Consider the following 16,437-nt stretch of genomic DNA (forward strand, 5'->3'; position numbering starts at 1 on the left):
GCGCGTCGATATATCTGGGGTGACCCTTACAGTATCAGCCCAGCAGACTTCTTAACTAGGTGGAGCGTAAACTTGCTGGTATTCAACCTGTGGGCTAATTTTCTTTTACGCCACTTTAATGTAACAGAATATTAACTAAAAGCAATGAGGATTTGAAGGAGAGAGTTACTGACATGGTAAATTATGTAGCTACAGTACATTTACTGCCATCTTTCGACAGACGATTAAAACTGTTAGAGCGCCATTTGACTTTGATCATTATTCTTTACCTGATATGTGTTAACTTGTTAAATATTAATATTAACGCCATCTACTCGAGAGTAGGCTGAAGGTTATGGCGCCATCGCTCGCAAAGATTGCACCATACCTTTGGCCTAGTGTCGAGTAGATGGCGTTAATATTAATATTTAATAAGTTAACACATATCAGTGAATTAATAAGGATCAAAATCAAATGGCGTTCTAATACTTTTAATCTTCTGTCGAAAGATGGCACTAAATTTACTGTGACAATCCGCCTCTATACACTGTATTCTCTTTGCTAAAAGTGACTCTGTTACAACTCATGTTGTCAAATTTTCCAGTATTTATTAAATAAACTTGACCAAAAGGATAAAAAAAGGCACGAGGAACATCTCATTACTACCTTCTTATACAGATCTTCTATTTATAGGTCGTTATGTTGATATCGGCCGCCGTCACTGGGGACGGATTCTTATGAATCGTAATGTTGTTTATGTCAGTACTTTCTGGTCTACCTCTGTGACTTTTGAAAAGTTTAAGACACAAGTTTGTGTTTCGACGTGGAACACAAGCAAAATGAACTGAATGGCTCGCGGTTTTTCAGAACTATTAGCTTGCTTTATTCTACTAGTAATAGTACCGTCAGGTACAGATGTAGTGCTAAATAATTGCTTGTATAATTATTTTCCTTCGTATTTTCATGGAAACGTACGAACGCGCTATTACTATTTCAGTATTTCAGTCTCGGTACAAAAAGTATTGAGGTTGACTGAAGTAGCATGACAAATACGAACGTTTCCGAGAAAATACGATGGAAAACATCTATATAAAATTTAGATGTATACAACTTACTCAAAAATATGCCCCATGTTAGATTGCCGACATAGGGATTATATTATAAGATATGGGATTTTTACATTTGAATATAGGCACTTTGTTCTTGAATATGGGTTACTCACGAGATATAAAATTTTTGGTTGGGAAGACCATCATAGGGGCAAGAACAAGAACTCGTGTTTGTATAAATACGTACTTCGCGCTGATATTCATTCTGCTCTACCGAACTTCTATGTTTTTTTTTTAAATCATATATTTACATACAATATATATAAAGTGGTACTACTAAACGAAATTATTAACTAGATTAAATCTAAAATAGGCCCCTGAGGCATTGTATCAAGGATTGTATCTTCTATAAGTGGATTATCATAAATCTTATAAAACGAAGTCCCCCGCCGCGTCTGTCTATTTTTATGTTCGCGATAAACTCAAAAACTACTGAACGGATTTTCATGCGGTTTTCACCTATCAATAGAGTGATTCTTGAGGAAGGTTCAGGTGTATAATTTGTTAAGTTTTCCCGTGCGAAGCCGGGGCGGATCGCTAGTGAGTACAAAATCAAGAATTAGAATCGAGTCTTACTGATAAAGTAGAAGAGTCGTGTAGAACACCGACCAACATTTGAATTTAAATAGGCTCAAGTAAACATTTATTTCAGTTTTATATACGGTTTAATATACAAGGATAGCAGAGTCAGTAACAATAATGTGTCTCAAACTTTGTGACGTCACTTTAACCCCACCTGTAATCTGTTCGGAAAGAGAAAAGTCGTGGAATGTAATGTAATAGGCCCCATACATTCCACGACTCTTCTCTTTCCGCACAGACTACGAGTATAATTGAAAATTGTTTTGATTTTTGTACAGTGAAATAACTAGTTTTTTCCACGATAATCGTTTTTAGGGTTCCGTACCCAAAGCGTAAAAACGGGACCCTATTACTAAGACTCCACTGTCACTCTGTCTGTCACCAGGCTGTAACTCATGAACCGTGATAGGTAGACAGTTGAAATTTTCACAGATGATGTATTTCTGTTACCGCTATAACAACAAATGCTAAAAAGTACGAAAACCTCGGTGGGTGAGTCCGACTCGCACTTGTCCGGTTTTTATTCATATACCTACCTAACATATACAGGGTGATTCATGAGACGTGAGCAGGACTAATCCTGCACACTCAGTAACTGATAATTGATCGATCACCGTCGTATTTAGGTGAAACAGCCAGATTGTTTCCTATTTTTTAACTTTTTGGTGAGGGCAAATTTAATCCTCTACAATCATGGTCACCCTACAAGACCTAATTAATAAGCATAAAACCTCTTTAATTTTTGATTACGAAGAAAATAAACTGTCAAACTTGAGTGAGATACGAGTTTTCAAAAGTAACCAGACCGCGATGACAGTGGTGACATTCAATTTGACACAGAATATCGGTAGTTTAGTATTCTAATTTTAGGGTGACCACGCATGTCGTAAATAAATTAATAACTTTTTTTTTCAACACGACTAGAAAATTAACGTTAACCTCACTAATACTGATACGAAAGTGTTGCTTATAATCTACGAAACGTGCAGTATTAGTCCTGCTCACGTCTCCTGAATCACCCTGTATAATTATATACGTAGGTATAGTACTTCGTCTTTCGTTTGTTAACAACATTACTATTTACATTTTAAATTGCAATTAAAAATAAAGTGTATTTACTTAGTTTCCAGGAAATCAAAGTTAATGGACGAAACGAGTAAATCCTTTTTAAGGAATAATTAATTGCAATATTAATGCAGTTTACAATTTCCTGATAGTTACAAGGTCTCCTTTCTATCCCTACTAATATTAAAAATGCGAAATCAACTCTATCTGTCTGTTGCCTTTTCACGGTTAAACCGCTGAACCGATTTAGATGAATTTTGGTACGAGTATAGGTTAAAGCCCGAGGAAGGAAATAAGTACTTAGTCGTTTTTATCATCATCATCATCATACGCAGACGAAGTCGCAGGCAGAATTTATATTAGACATGACATGCTGCCTTTTGGCTAAGAATGTCACATTTTATAACAATTTATTCATATGAATAACGACAATGACATGACATACAAAGAGCGGGATTTTGTTACTGGTATATGAATACTTAAAATATTTTTTCTCAAAAATGGACGGCAAAGTCGACTTTGCCGTTCAAAAAATAGGTTGCGAAACGCGTAGTTTATGGTTAGTCAAAAATTAAAAAGTTAAAAACATTGCAGTCTCGATTTTGGGACTGCAATGTTGCATACAAATTCCATTATTTGTCGAGTTCCAAACTTTTTAAAAGTTGAAATGGCCATATCAAATGAAGGCACAGGCCCATTAAACAGCCAAACAGAAGATTAGTACCGCGACTATTTAGCTGTCTCAAATAGGTTGGCGTATTTTCGGCAGAAAAATACACTTCTATTTTTTTATTAAAAAAATAAAAAGGCGGCAAAGCTAATTTTTTCAATTGTTTCTACTTTTTTCTGTGAAAATATATACGTAAGAAAGTTGCTTTTGTAAAATATTTCTATGATATTTATATTTATGCACCATTTTTGAGAAAAGCACTATATATGACTCGACTGGAAGGCTACTTGCTGGCTTCGGATTCAATTAAACGGACTCCCAAGGTCGTCCGTTTAAAACGAATCCTCAGCCTGCAAGTAGCTACTTCCGAGCCTCGACAATAATGTACTATTACTAGCTACCTACTTAGATACGTTTAGAAAACTTTGTTGTTGGAATGTAGCTAATATACAGTCTTCCATAACTAACAATACAAAATCTGTATTTAACTTCGGGTTCTTTTAGGGTTCTGTACCAAAAAGGTAAATAGGAACCTTTATGGTGCGACTCTGTTCATCTGTCTGTACCCTATCGATTTGGCTATAAACAAGGCAATCCTAGACGCAATTAAAGTGTGTAGCTGCCTATTAAAAGTATAATAGGCAATAAAAAACCATTTAAGTGTACGTTGACGAGGTTCTGCGTTTTCAATGCCAAGTTACCTATGTGTAACTTCGACGAACTTAACATTGGAACGTGGCTTTCCACTGTTTGCTCCCAACGTGTACTTGGTTTCTTCCGTCATCTGAGCAGGACAGGGCCAGATAGCCTGGAAAAGCTCATTATTACTGGCCGCATGGCAAGGAAGGGTAGGGATGGACGTATGGTCACGCGTTGGGCGGACAGAATAACGTCAGAGACAAACGCCACATTGCAGGCTAGCATGCACTGGGCCGAAGACAGAGCGGCTTGGAGAGCACTGGTGAAAAGCGTCCACATACGTCACGTCCCTCAGCCATGAGAATACGACAAGGAAGAAGAACGAGACAAGAAAATCGCTTAAGTATAAAAACACTCTGAAGAATATGGCTCTTATGACACCAGAGGGGTTGCAAGTGCCTCGCCTGCCTTTAAGATGAGATTACACTATTTTCTTGGACGCAATTATGGACTAGGATAACCACAATGGATGGAAAGTTTGGATCGGGGATTATCCCGGATAAGAAAATAGATGGATTTGAACTGCCGAGGCGTACATATGGTGTAACCTTAATAGATTGCGCACCGGCCACGGTCGCTGTGCCCTATATAAATACCGTTGCGGCTGGGTGGAAGTATCCTGCCTGTCACTGTGGTGCCGAGGAACAGAGTATTCGACATATTTTCCAAGAGTGCCCATCTACTCGATACACTGGAGGCCCCCCGGAAGACCTGATAAAATTGAACGACGAAGCTATCAGGTGGATTAATACTCTGGAGTTAGATTTATGATTTTTCTGAATCTGTATAATATAATGCCATACGATAAAATAAAACACTCTTTTTCTTGAAGGTTCGAAGGACCGGAAATACCGCAGGTGACAGTTCATTCAGCAAACAAATCCATTAAAATAACTTTTACGTATTTAGCTAATGAATGATATAATTTTTCACAACACTATTGTTAGAAACGCGTAACGTAAATGTTATCACATGACTCATGTTGATGTGTCTAGGTCAGGAATCCATGGCTATTGTTTTGATAACTGCAACCGGCAATTATTGTTACGACTTGCTATCATTACACACGCACGCACACATACACACAGGATTAAGGAGGCTGTACTAAGTGTGTCTAGTGTACTGTACTTCGAGGCTTGACGAGAAAGAGGTGATTCCGAGTTCTGACAATTAAGCTTGAATATCAATAAAAAGTGGATAAAACAGGGCTCGAACCCACGACTCTGGATCACTAATCCATGCTCGGCCAACACACGTTGACGGTGCGGAATCGCAGTGACGCGCCGTAAGCCGGGTCCAGACGGTAATTAAAAAAAACCGGACAAGTGCGAGTCGGACTCGCCCACCGAGGGTTCCGTACTTTTTAGTATTTGTTGTTATAGCGGCAACAGAAATACATCATCTGTGAAAATTTCAACTGTCTAGCTATCACGGTTCGTGAGATACAGCCTGGTGACAGACGGACGGCCGGACGGACGGACGGACAGCGGAGTCTTAGTAATAGGGTCCCGTTTTACCCCTTGGGTACGGAACCCTAATGGCTGTGGCGTCTACACACAGAATTCGTGTTACATTACACGATGGATTACATTACACGTTACACCCGTCTGGACCCGGCCGTAAATGTCACAATTTTATCGGATGCCCTCCAAGTAACTCGACGTGACTCGCGACTCTCATGCGAGTTCTCAAACTGTACCATTTTTATTCTCAGAGGATAAAAATAGAACAATTTCTAATGCGCCTATGCTAAACAACGTAAACAACGTATATTCATTCTCGATTCGAGATTGCATTATCATTGAATAACCCCTAGGTCAATGATATTTATAGAAGGTGCCCTATAAACAATACATATCATGTAGCATTCGCCCGTGAATGGTTCTAAATGGTGTATTTTACTGGGATTTAAAAGATCAATGGTCAAGCTGAAACCACCATCAGCCACCACCACCAGAACCAACAAAAGTTGTTATTGTTCAATAAAAGTTTTGACTGGCTATAAAATCAAATTCTCTATGTCAAATCTTTTGCGCGGCATTACAATATTTGACGGTGTCATGTCGCCATGTGCGCAGTAGAGTTAAGTAGCACGCAGCACTCGGCCCAATTTCCGTGGGATAATTTTTCAGCAATAGTCGACTTCTACAGGGTGATTGGTAATTCGCCGTATTCCTTGAATGGGGCTGTCCATAAATTACGTCATCGATTTTTGACGATTTTTGACCCCCCCCCCCTATAATCATCCAAAAATCATGCTTAAATGACCCCATTTCCTCCTACTTCATGCTACCGTCATCCGATGTCCAGACCCCCCCCCCCCCCTAATTTGAAATGACGTAATTTATGAATAGCCCCAAAGGGGTTATTCTATGGGTCATTTGCAATGATTTAAGTCCAGTCAACCAGGGGTCAAAACTCATTGGTTTTCAAGTTATTTGAGTTTTTAGTTTTTTGTTTAAAAAACCCGCCTTTCGACTAAAAAGTGGTAATTGTGAAAAAACTACTCAAATTTGGAATTAAAAAAAGCATTCATCTAATAGCCAATAAACTACTGATTACGTGAAATAAAAAAAAATGCCAAAACTTTCCAGAATTTAAAAAAAAAAAAGGATTTGAAGTCACAATTTTTTTGTAATTTTCCCAAGACTTTGTAACATTTTAAGGCATTACTTAAAAAAAAAATACACTTTGTGTACAAAATACAGAAATGAGTTCCTCAGCTTTCCAAAAAAGTACGAATGTCGACAATTTCTCTTACACTTTTTGAAATAATAATAATAATAGCAGAGCAGGCGGAAGACTTGACCTAGCGTACGTGACTATTAATCGGTTTGTTTGTGTCACTTTATTATCTCCATGGGCTTTATTTGTCCCTTAATCGGTTTGTTTATGTCATTTTAGGATCTTCTTGGGCTTTATTAGTCACGTACGCTAGGTCAAGTCTTCCGCATGCTCTGCTATTATTATTATTATTTCAAAAAGTGTACGAGAAATTGTCGACATTCGTACTTTTTTGGAAAGCTGAGGAACTGAGGAACTTATTTCTGTATTTTGTACGCAAAGTGTCATACTTTTTTTTTAAGTAATGCCTTAAAATGTTACAAAGTCTTGGGAAAATTACAAAAAAATTGGGACTTCAAATCCTTTTTTTTTGAAGATTTTGGAAAGCTTTGGCTTTTTTTTATTTCACGTAATCAGTAGTTCATTGGCTATTAGATGAATGCTTTTTTTTATTCCAAATTTCAGTAGTTTTTTCACAATTACCACTTTTTAGTCGAAAGGCGGGTTTTTTAAACAAAAAACTAAAAACTCAAATAACTTGAAAACCAATGAGTTTTGACCCCTGGTTGACTGCATATTTAATTACACAAACGGGTCTACCGCGATATAATTTCATTGTTTTTACCTTTAAACCGTTTACCGTTTGTGTAATTAAATATGTGTACAAAACGCGAGAGTTTAAAGTGTTACCCTGGTTGACTGGACTTAAATCACTGCAAATGACCCATAGAATAACCCCTTTCAAGGAATACGGCGAATTACCAATCACCCTGTATAGTTAAAATGAATGATGAATGTTAAGATGGATGTGTCACTACACATAACAAGAATGGATAGGATAAGGAATGAGTATATAAGAGGAATCCTGAAAGTTGCACCCATTAGTAGAAAAGGTAAGAGCGAATCGCCTAGCGTGGTACGGTACGGTACGGGCATGCATGTGATGTGGAGGGATGAAAGTCATGTGACGAGAAAGGTATTACGAATGAATGTGGAGGGAATTAACGGGAGAGGAAAACCGAGGAAAAGGTGAATGGACTGTGTGAGAGATGATATGAAACGAACGCAAGTGAATGATGAGATTGACGGGCGAGAGAGAGGTAGGTATGGAAGAATAAGACATGCCCCGCAACACAAATGCGTTGCCAGCCTTCAAGGTAGGAGTAGGTACGCTCTTTTCTTGAAGGTATGAAGGTCGTATCGGTCCGGAAATACGGCAGGTTCATTCCACTATTTAGCTGTGCGAGGCAGGAAGCTGGAGAATCGCACTTGAAAACTGCTAACCATCTAAGCTGTGTGCTGCAGTTAGTAAATAAAGAGGTCGAGGTTTTAAAGACAGTAAAAAAACGTAAGCTGAAACGAGAAATATGAAGTTTTGAACTCTTTCAGCTCGTTATACAAGGAAAGATCCAAGGGAAAAGATCATCCGGACGAAGACGTAACTCATGGCACAAAAATCTCCGAACATGGTTCAAACAGAGCACACCTTCATTATTCCGCGCAGCTGTGTCTAAAGTTCGTATAGCCCTCATGATAGCCGTCCTCCGGTAGGAGATGGCACTGGAAGAAGAACCATCTAAGCTAAGAGGTGAAGATGGAAATGTCGCGTAGGCTGATGGCGGAAAGAATCGACAGGGATTAATCCAAACATTTCCACTGTAGGTATATAAAACTTAAGAGATTTCTTAATCTTTAGAGATAAAACCGCCTGTTTTCTGCCTCTACATTTAATCAATTGTTTCATTTCTTTTGTATCTTTTTACTGCATTCTTCCTCGGTCCCTCATTGCTGAGGGTCGCAACCATGTATGCTCCGTCTCCACAGTGTGCGATCATAGGCCATATGGGTCACGCACTGCATGTTGCCGTCAACCACCCTCTTCACAACATCAGACCATCTCGTGGGTGATTTTCCTCGCGCTCGCTTGCCCTCTATTTGGCCCAAGATAATCTGCCTTTCTAGGTCATGCTTTTTAGACCGCATGATATGACCCAAGAAGCTGAGTGCGCGTTTTTGACATATTGTAGAGAGCCGCGTGATGATTTTCAGCTCCTCTAGGATGGACTTATTGGTTCTCATAGCCGTCCAGGGTATTTCTTTTTACTGAGCTGTGCCAATAAAGAGTATTCTATCTATTCTTACCGGTAGCCGTTCAAAGTCTCCCGGCGGCGGCCCCGTGTCGATCTGCATCTTGCCCCCTAGCGCCGCGGGTGGCATTACCGACTCGTGCAGGTTGGACGCCATTATTTTATGCAACAGCTGACCTGTTGACAAACGCTACTGTTGTTTAAATGTGGAACAGATCCATATATTTTAATGTTAAAAAATACTCCAGTTGTATGTAAGAAATCCGCAACGCAGGCTTCGTCCGGTGGCTACGAATGCAAATCAGCAACATGCTTCGTCCCAAACATACCAAGGATGATATCCGCAACAGGCTAAGTCAAAATCTAAGTTAAACAATCTAACCGTCACGAATCGTACCTGGCTCAAAAGTCCCCATTACGCTGGCAGCGTTACCGCGCTGAATGGCCAATGAGATCTGTTGGACCAGGTACGATCCGGACCGAGGGTCGCACCCCCTGTCCCTCTACCTCTGTTTAGCTTTAAAATTAACATCACACTCGGGTAAGGTAAATCCATCTGTCAGATCATGCGATTTTGGTAATATGAAAAGGTAATAGGGTAGATATTTGCTGAGGGTCGAATGGATTTACCCGAGTTTGAAGTTAAGCGACACAATTTGTGTATTTCCTCGTTCATGTTTTCTATTTTAATTGATCTTAACACAAACACACACATACAAATCACACTTATTTCCCGGAGAGATAACGCACGCAGTAGAAATTACGAACGGATTTAAAGGAAGAAAAATATCCTAGTAGCAGCAAAATACGGTCATATTCAAGAGGCTGCCCTCTTCCGTTCTACGAGGCATTTATATTTTGGGGTAATTTTGAGCTCTAGTCAGACTTCTATAAGGTGGGGTAAGACTATCACCGGGTTAAGACTATCACATGTATGGAATCCTCATACTGTTTGTCTTGCCCCGAGCAAAACAAAATAAACTGTGTTAGTCTTACCCCACAGTTAGTCTAGTTCGTTGACAATAAGTAGGTATAAAAAGACGTCACTCTATTATACCTAACTAATTGCATAGTACCAAACGTTTAGTTTCATAAGGAGTAGCCGATTCGACTCCATAACAAAATAGCCTATTTTAGCCCCTATTGCACTATTACGTCGGTGTAGTATAAGTCACAAGCCATTATTTTATGTAAGACATGACCTGTTGAATAACCGCTAGTAAACAGTAAACACTAAATGTAGGTCAAACATACCTAGTTTGTACAATGTCTTAAGTGGGTGAGTCAACTATTTCTTGTTATATTCTGTCCCGTTGCAACGAAACGCAACTGTCTCTGTCGCTAACTCAACTAATATGGAGAATGATAGAGAAGAGAGATATATTATAACTACGCTACCAAAGAGAATTTGAAATAGAGAGTTACTGTCATGGTAAATTATGTAGCTACAGTTCATTTACTGCCATCGTTCGACAGAAGATTAAAACTGTCTTTTATCTTTCACTGATATGTGTTAACTTGTTAAATATTAATATGAACGCCATCTACTCGAGAGTAGGCTGAAGGTTATGGCGCCTTCGCTCAAAAAGATTGCACCATACCTTTGGCCTACAGTCGAGTAGATGGCGTTAATGTTAATATTTAACAAGTTAACAAATATCAGTGAAAGAATAAGGATCATAGTCAAATGGCGTTCTAACAATTTTAATATTCTGTCTAAAGATGGCAGTAAATTTACACTATTTACAGTGGCTACATAATTTACTTTGACAATCCGCCTCTATACACTCTATTCTCTTTGACGCTACTCTACGGAGCGTGAACGATTGGCATCTTGTCTAGGCACCCAGTATGTTGCAGTTTTAGAATATTACACCAACCTAATTTCCTAATTACTTTCCTAAGGTGATTAGACTACAGACTGCTATTTATAACATCAAGGTGACACAGAAATATCTTCTTACTTCATTAGATAAATCAATGTCAGTAGGTGACGCAACATACTATAAAGCTAATAAAACTATGTAACGGACTTTACGTTCAAATTTTATTATGAAAAAAAAACCGGGCAAGTGCGAGTGGGACTCGCGCACGAAGGGTTCCGTACCATAATGCAAAAACCGGCAAAAAAAAAACGGTCACCCATCCAAGTACTGACCCCGCCCGACGTTACTTAACTTCGGTCAAAAATCACGTTTGTTGTATGGGAGCCCCACTTAAATATTTATTTTATTTTGTTTTTAGTATTTGTTGTTATAGCGGCAACATCAGAAATACATCTGTGAATCTTTCAACTGTTGTATAGTTATATCGTTGATAGCTAGCTATCACGGTTCATGAGATACAGCCCGGTGACAGACAGACGGACAGTGGAGTCTTAGTAATACGGTCCCGTTTTTACCCTTCGGGCACGGAACCCTAAAAATAAATTTAAATATATTTCTTACCCTTCTCCATGACAGGCCCATTTATCTTATGCAGCAGCGACGGACACATGAGTTTGTTCTTAACTTGGAACTTGCAAGGCTCCCTTCCTTTCAACAATACGGCATCGAGTTCCGTGTAGTATGGCAGCAGTTTGTGGTTGAACTCCAGTCTTAGCACTCTGGAAGAAATACCATTTGTTGAGTATAAACAAAGAGAATAGACAGTATAGAGGGGTCCCGTCATAGTAAATTTTGTAGTCACAGTAAATTTACTGCCATCTATCGACACACGACTAAAACTCAAAATGAAAACGTATAAAACTATCGAAAAAAAATTATATATATGGATAAATTATTTTTATATCATTTTGACCCATGCTCATTCACTGATACCTATGTGTTAAAATTGTTAAATATGAAACGGTGTCGTCAACGCCATCTAGCCGACCATAGGCCAAAGGTGTGTGCGCCATCTATCCGAGAATGACTTTTTCTTTATTTCCGAGGCACGTTTTTTTCTTTATCCGGAGTTACATTTGGTATAAACTAGCCCCCTTATTCATAAACGCTACAAACCTCAATTAGCTAATAATCGTTTGTCTTTATCTGTCATTTTGACTTATGTATATGTAAGAAAGGGATAAAACCAAGGACCGAATACCGGTATGTTTTTCATACTAAATTAACTGGTATTCAATTTCGGTATCGCGGTTGTTTATGTATATTTTTGCATTTAATTTAGCTAATTTGATCAACCATTATCCTTACCTACATACTATTCTATAATATCAAAGAAATATTGTGAATGCTATGAGATATTTGATTTTGATTATTAGAACCGGTAATGGTCCCTGGATAAAACATAATTTAACTAAATCAGGCCCGTAAAGTTTTAAGTATGAATAAGGGGGTAGGTCTACACCTCGCAACATGTTTCAAAAACGGAATAAACAAAAAAATATTAAATTTTACAGGGTGATTTTGTTGTGTCTAACGTCTAACCATACTCTGATGGCTGGAGAAACATTTAGCCTGAGGCACTTATGTGACAAAGACCAAAAGTTGGGAAATCAGTAGGATAACAATAGTAATATACTGATGTATACAGAAATTAATTGGTTTATCAGAAAACACAATTCTCACAATTAGGGCGCCACTGGACGGTCGATGCAGTCTTAAGTTGTCACACTACTATATTAACCAGGGACCGTTTCCGGTATAACTATATATCAAAATATCTCATAGCATTCACAATATTTCTTTGATATTAAGAATACCTATAGTATTTAGGTAAGGAATATGGTTGATCAGGGGCCGATTGCATAACAAACTACAACTAATATTACAAGCGGAACTCCTTTTCTAATTTCACTTATTAAATAAGGAGTTCCGCTTGTAATATTAGTTGTAGTTTGTTATGCAATCGGCCCCAGATTAGCTAAATTAAATGCAAAAATATACATAAACAACCGCAATACTGAAATTGAATACCGGTTAATTGGTATGAAAAATATACCGGTATTCGGTCCCTGATATTAACTGTTAACTGAAATAGATGTCATATAGGTACTAAAGAAGGTGGCCTCCAGTGGCACTTGATTGATGTTTTTTTATGTGACTCTATTAACTAGATAACATCAGAGGGCTAACCGCGATCCACGTTCGACTTGTTGCCTCCCTGTAATACTTACGTACGAATTTACAAGTGCGACAGAGAGGCAACACGTCGAACGTGGTTCGTGGTAGGCTCTCCGGTCAGGAGTCATCTGAGTTTTAGGATCTCCACTTCAGATGTAGAGGCAGGCGTGGCTCACTCCGCGATTTCATCGCGTCGCAACAAGTAGCTACAAGTACATCCGTCCCACACCAATTGTGGTGGCTAGCCATAACCCGCGCGTGGTGCTTGCGCCCACTAGCGGCCATATGTGTTCTAGTCGTAACAGACGCGTTTTGTTAGAGAGTGAGTCTTCTGTACCTCGTACTATTATTTATTCTGTGGTAGAGGGTACATTTATATTGTATTGCTATATGACTAAAGTGGGAAGTCCTGTTAATAAACTCAAAGACATATGGGGTAAAATAGTTTATTATTGATTGATGAATTATTACTTCATAGAGACGGTGTCATAAAGAAACACAATATTATTGATTTGAATAATTTTACGGTTTAGACTCACTTGTTTGATTACTGGTACGAGAAAAATGTTACGTACCACGTAAAATACGTGAAGCAATCGAGATTGGGCGGCGCCCTAATTTCAATCGGGATAGCGGCTGGGCTGTGCCGCCAGCATGGAAGCCTGTGCTTCTTCAGCAGAATACCTAGTAGTGGACATAGTGAGTTCGTGCTGTGTATCGCTACAAGTGTTAGGTGACCCAAGCCCAAACACACCACTATGCCCGCCTAAAATAACAGCGGAAGACCTCCCCCAACCTGTTTTCTCGGCGCGCGCGCAGCGTGCGACGCGGCGAGCCGCAGTAAGCGATACACGGCCGTCGTGAACGCTGCTCGCACTGTCAGTGCTTGAGAAAGGAGACCTAGGCTCTCCGAAACATGTCGCGCGAGTGACTAAAAACAAGTGAGTCTAAACCGTAAAATTATTCAATGTTAGTATGTCTCACAACAGTTTAAATTCGAATATTATTGATATTTAAATAATAAATAAAGAATAATAATTATTAATTGTCATGACAATCCTCTTTGTCTTTGTAAATTTATTTTAAAGTAGTGCTAGAAAAAGGATTTGCAATTGGAGGATCCTACAAATACAAAGGAGAGGAGGAGTGAATTGTAATAATAAACTTAATTGTCTAGAAAACATGATTCAAATTATAATGACAATGTTTCCTACTAACCTTGTTAATACATCAATCTGTCTTATCGGAGGACTGAAAATCCTCGGTCTATCCCCAGCATACTCCGGTTCACCTTCCCATAGCAGCATCCACATGGACGGACCCTGGGCCCAGATGCGAACCAGTGCACCGGGATTGTATGTCTCAAATACGGACACCTCGACCGGGTATACAGCTTTCTCGAACGATACTTCTGTTGGAAGAGGAGTTTACAAAATGGGATATTCAACGTGAATGAAGATCAATAAATGAAATATAAAAAATACATCTAAATTTTTATATTCAGTTCACATTGTAAAATTAATAAGTAGTACATTTCATAAGGGGCTGTCCATAAATTACGTCATCGTTTTTTGACGATTTTTGAAAAATCATGCTTCGAATGACCCCGTTTCCGCCTACGTCATGCTACCAAAACATTTGTAACCCATGATGTGCTGTTGGAAAGTTTCCAAAATTGCAAATTTATCACCTCAATAGCTGTCAGAAACATCTTATATTTTTGTATATTCATACCTACTCATATAGGAATCGAAATTTTCCATTTCTAAAATGAAAGTTTCCTTTGTGTCCTGTGATATTTTTCTGAAATTTCCCTAATTGTAAAACAATAAAATATAAAACTAAAATTCGTTTATTAAAAAAAGAAGATAATATTAGGTACATAACTAGCTCAGTGGTCCGACACCAGGCCAGGCCTGTATTTTTTTCAACTTTTTGGAAACTTCCCTTAACTTGGACATCTGTGGAACATCTAAAACTCAAAATCTAATTCTCTTAAGCAGCGGTTGGCAACCAGCGGCCCCGAACCTCTCACTTGCGGCCCACGAGCCTCCCTGGCTATTTTGTATGTAATATTGACAAATGACAATGTCTGATAAAGTCATAAATATTAACAAAGTGCGGCCCGCATCCACTTTGTTAACTGCAATGTGGCCCTTGGCTGCTAAAAGGTTGCCGACTGCTGCTCTTAAGCAATGACACCACCTTATTCATGTTTAAAATGACATAGGTAGTAACAGGGGTGCGAAACTCCCGACTTTGGGCAAACTCAGCTCCGTTCGGCTCAGCATTGCTCCGAGCAATTATTAGGGTTAACACAACTTGACGTCCCTTTGTGTGCACGACCACAGATAAGATAATGGCTTGAATTTTGACAACCCTAAATAGCCGAAAGGGATAGTGCCATATATTAGAAAGGGACAGCATGATTCCCTGAACCGCTGTCAAACTTCGGTTTTGTAGGAAGTTTCCTTTCTGTACGGTAGTACTATTACTTATTCTGTGGTAGTAATGAAGTTTACTTAAAAAATACTAACCAACAAAATCCTGGCTTGGAATGCTCCTATTGTTTTGTGGCATGTAGTCTTCCTGAGCTGATGGTGCTTCTTCCCACCAGGTACCGTAAGTTCTCTGATTTCGAAATAATAGTCGTTTAGTAATACATACAAATTGAGATACCTAAATGCTTTTTATAAAGTTAGTTTGCATTTTTTTTATCAAAATTTCATCATTTAGCAACATATATAATCTTTTAAATAGGAAGAATAGGTAGTTCAAATGCAACTTGTTTAATGTGTAGGAATAATTGTTTTGAAGCTAAGCTGAGAAATGTTTATTTTTATCAATTTAAATAATACTGCTATTTCATTTAAATATAAATGAAGTTTTAGACGAAAAAATCCAAGTTTTCATGTGAGACTCGGCACGTGATCGCATTTTCTACATATTTTGAATGCCTGTGCAATTTTTATCGTGAAAAGCGAGAATACAAGAGCACTAATTAAAAGTTGGAATTTGTCGTTGCAATGTTTGTTTTAAACTTGATTTACAGAACTTACCATCACAAAAGCTTGAGGATAGTCGCCATAATCTGGAAAGTTCGACGGTGGACCGCGAAGATTGAAAGCGGTATATGATACACTGATTTCACTTCCGTATTGAGAACTAAAATCTTCAACGTACTGCACAAATTGTTCTATGATATCAGGTTTTTGTTCATCGTTGTCCTCATCTTTAAACCAAAATAACGACGAGATCACATCCGAAGCACTCTGCATTTTTACTTAGAATTGTTTGTTTACGTTTTTTGTATTTGTTGTGGCGGAAAAGTACCTACGACAGTTTTATTATTATGGACGTATGTAAACGTCCGCTCGAGCCACAGAAGGCTTAATCAA

At 38.5% G+C, this 16,437-nt stretch overlaps 1 protein-coding gene across 3 annotated transcripts in view; it reads right to left on the reverse strand.

Moving 5' to 3' along the window:
* Nucleotides 1-16,437, reverse strand: part of LOC134796355 (F-box/LRR-repeat protein 4) — a 38,124-nt gene extending 21,687 nt beyond the window's left edge. For 2 of the 3 annotated variants that reach the window (XR_010144922.1, XM_063768514.1), the window contains exons 1-5: nucleotides 16,099-16,437; nucleotides 15,577-15,670; nucleotides 14,258-14,450; nucleotides 11,423-11,580; nucleotides 9,031-9,152 (exon numbers count right to left, since the gene is read on the reverse strand). Coding sequence is in view for 2 of the 3 variants with exons in the window: in XM_063768514.1 (XP_063624584.1) it covers nucleotides 9,031-9,152; nucleotides 11,423-11,580; nucleotides 14,258-14,450; nucleotides 15,577-15,670; nucleotides 16,099-16,317 (786 nt within the window). In the remaining variant the exon portion in view is untranslated. The remainder of the gene's footprint in view (nucleotides 1-9,030; nucleotides 9,153-11,422; nucleotides 11,581-14,257; nucleotides 14,451-15,576; nucleotides 15,671-16,098) is intronic. The other variant, XM_063768515.1, reaches the window with a different exon arrangement.

Source organism: Cydia splendana, chromosome 13 (assembly GCF_910591565.1).
Source record: "Cydia splendana chromosome 13, ilCydSple1.2, whole genome shotgun sequence".
Classification (NCBI taxonomy): domain Eukaryota; kingdom Metazoa; phylum Arthropoda; class Insecta; order Lepidoptera; family Tortricidae; genus Cydia; species Cydia splendana.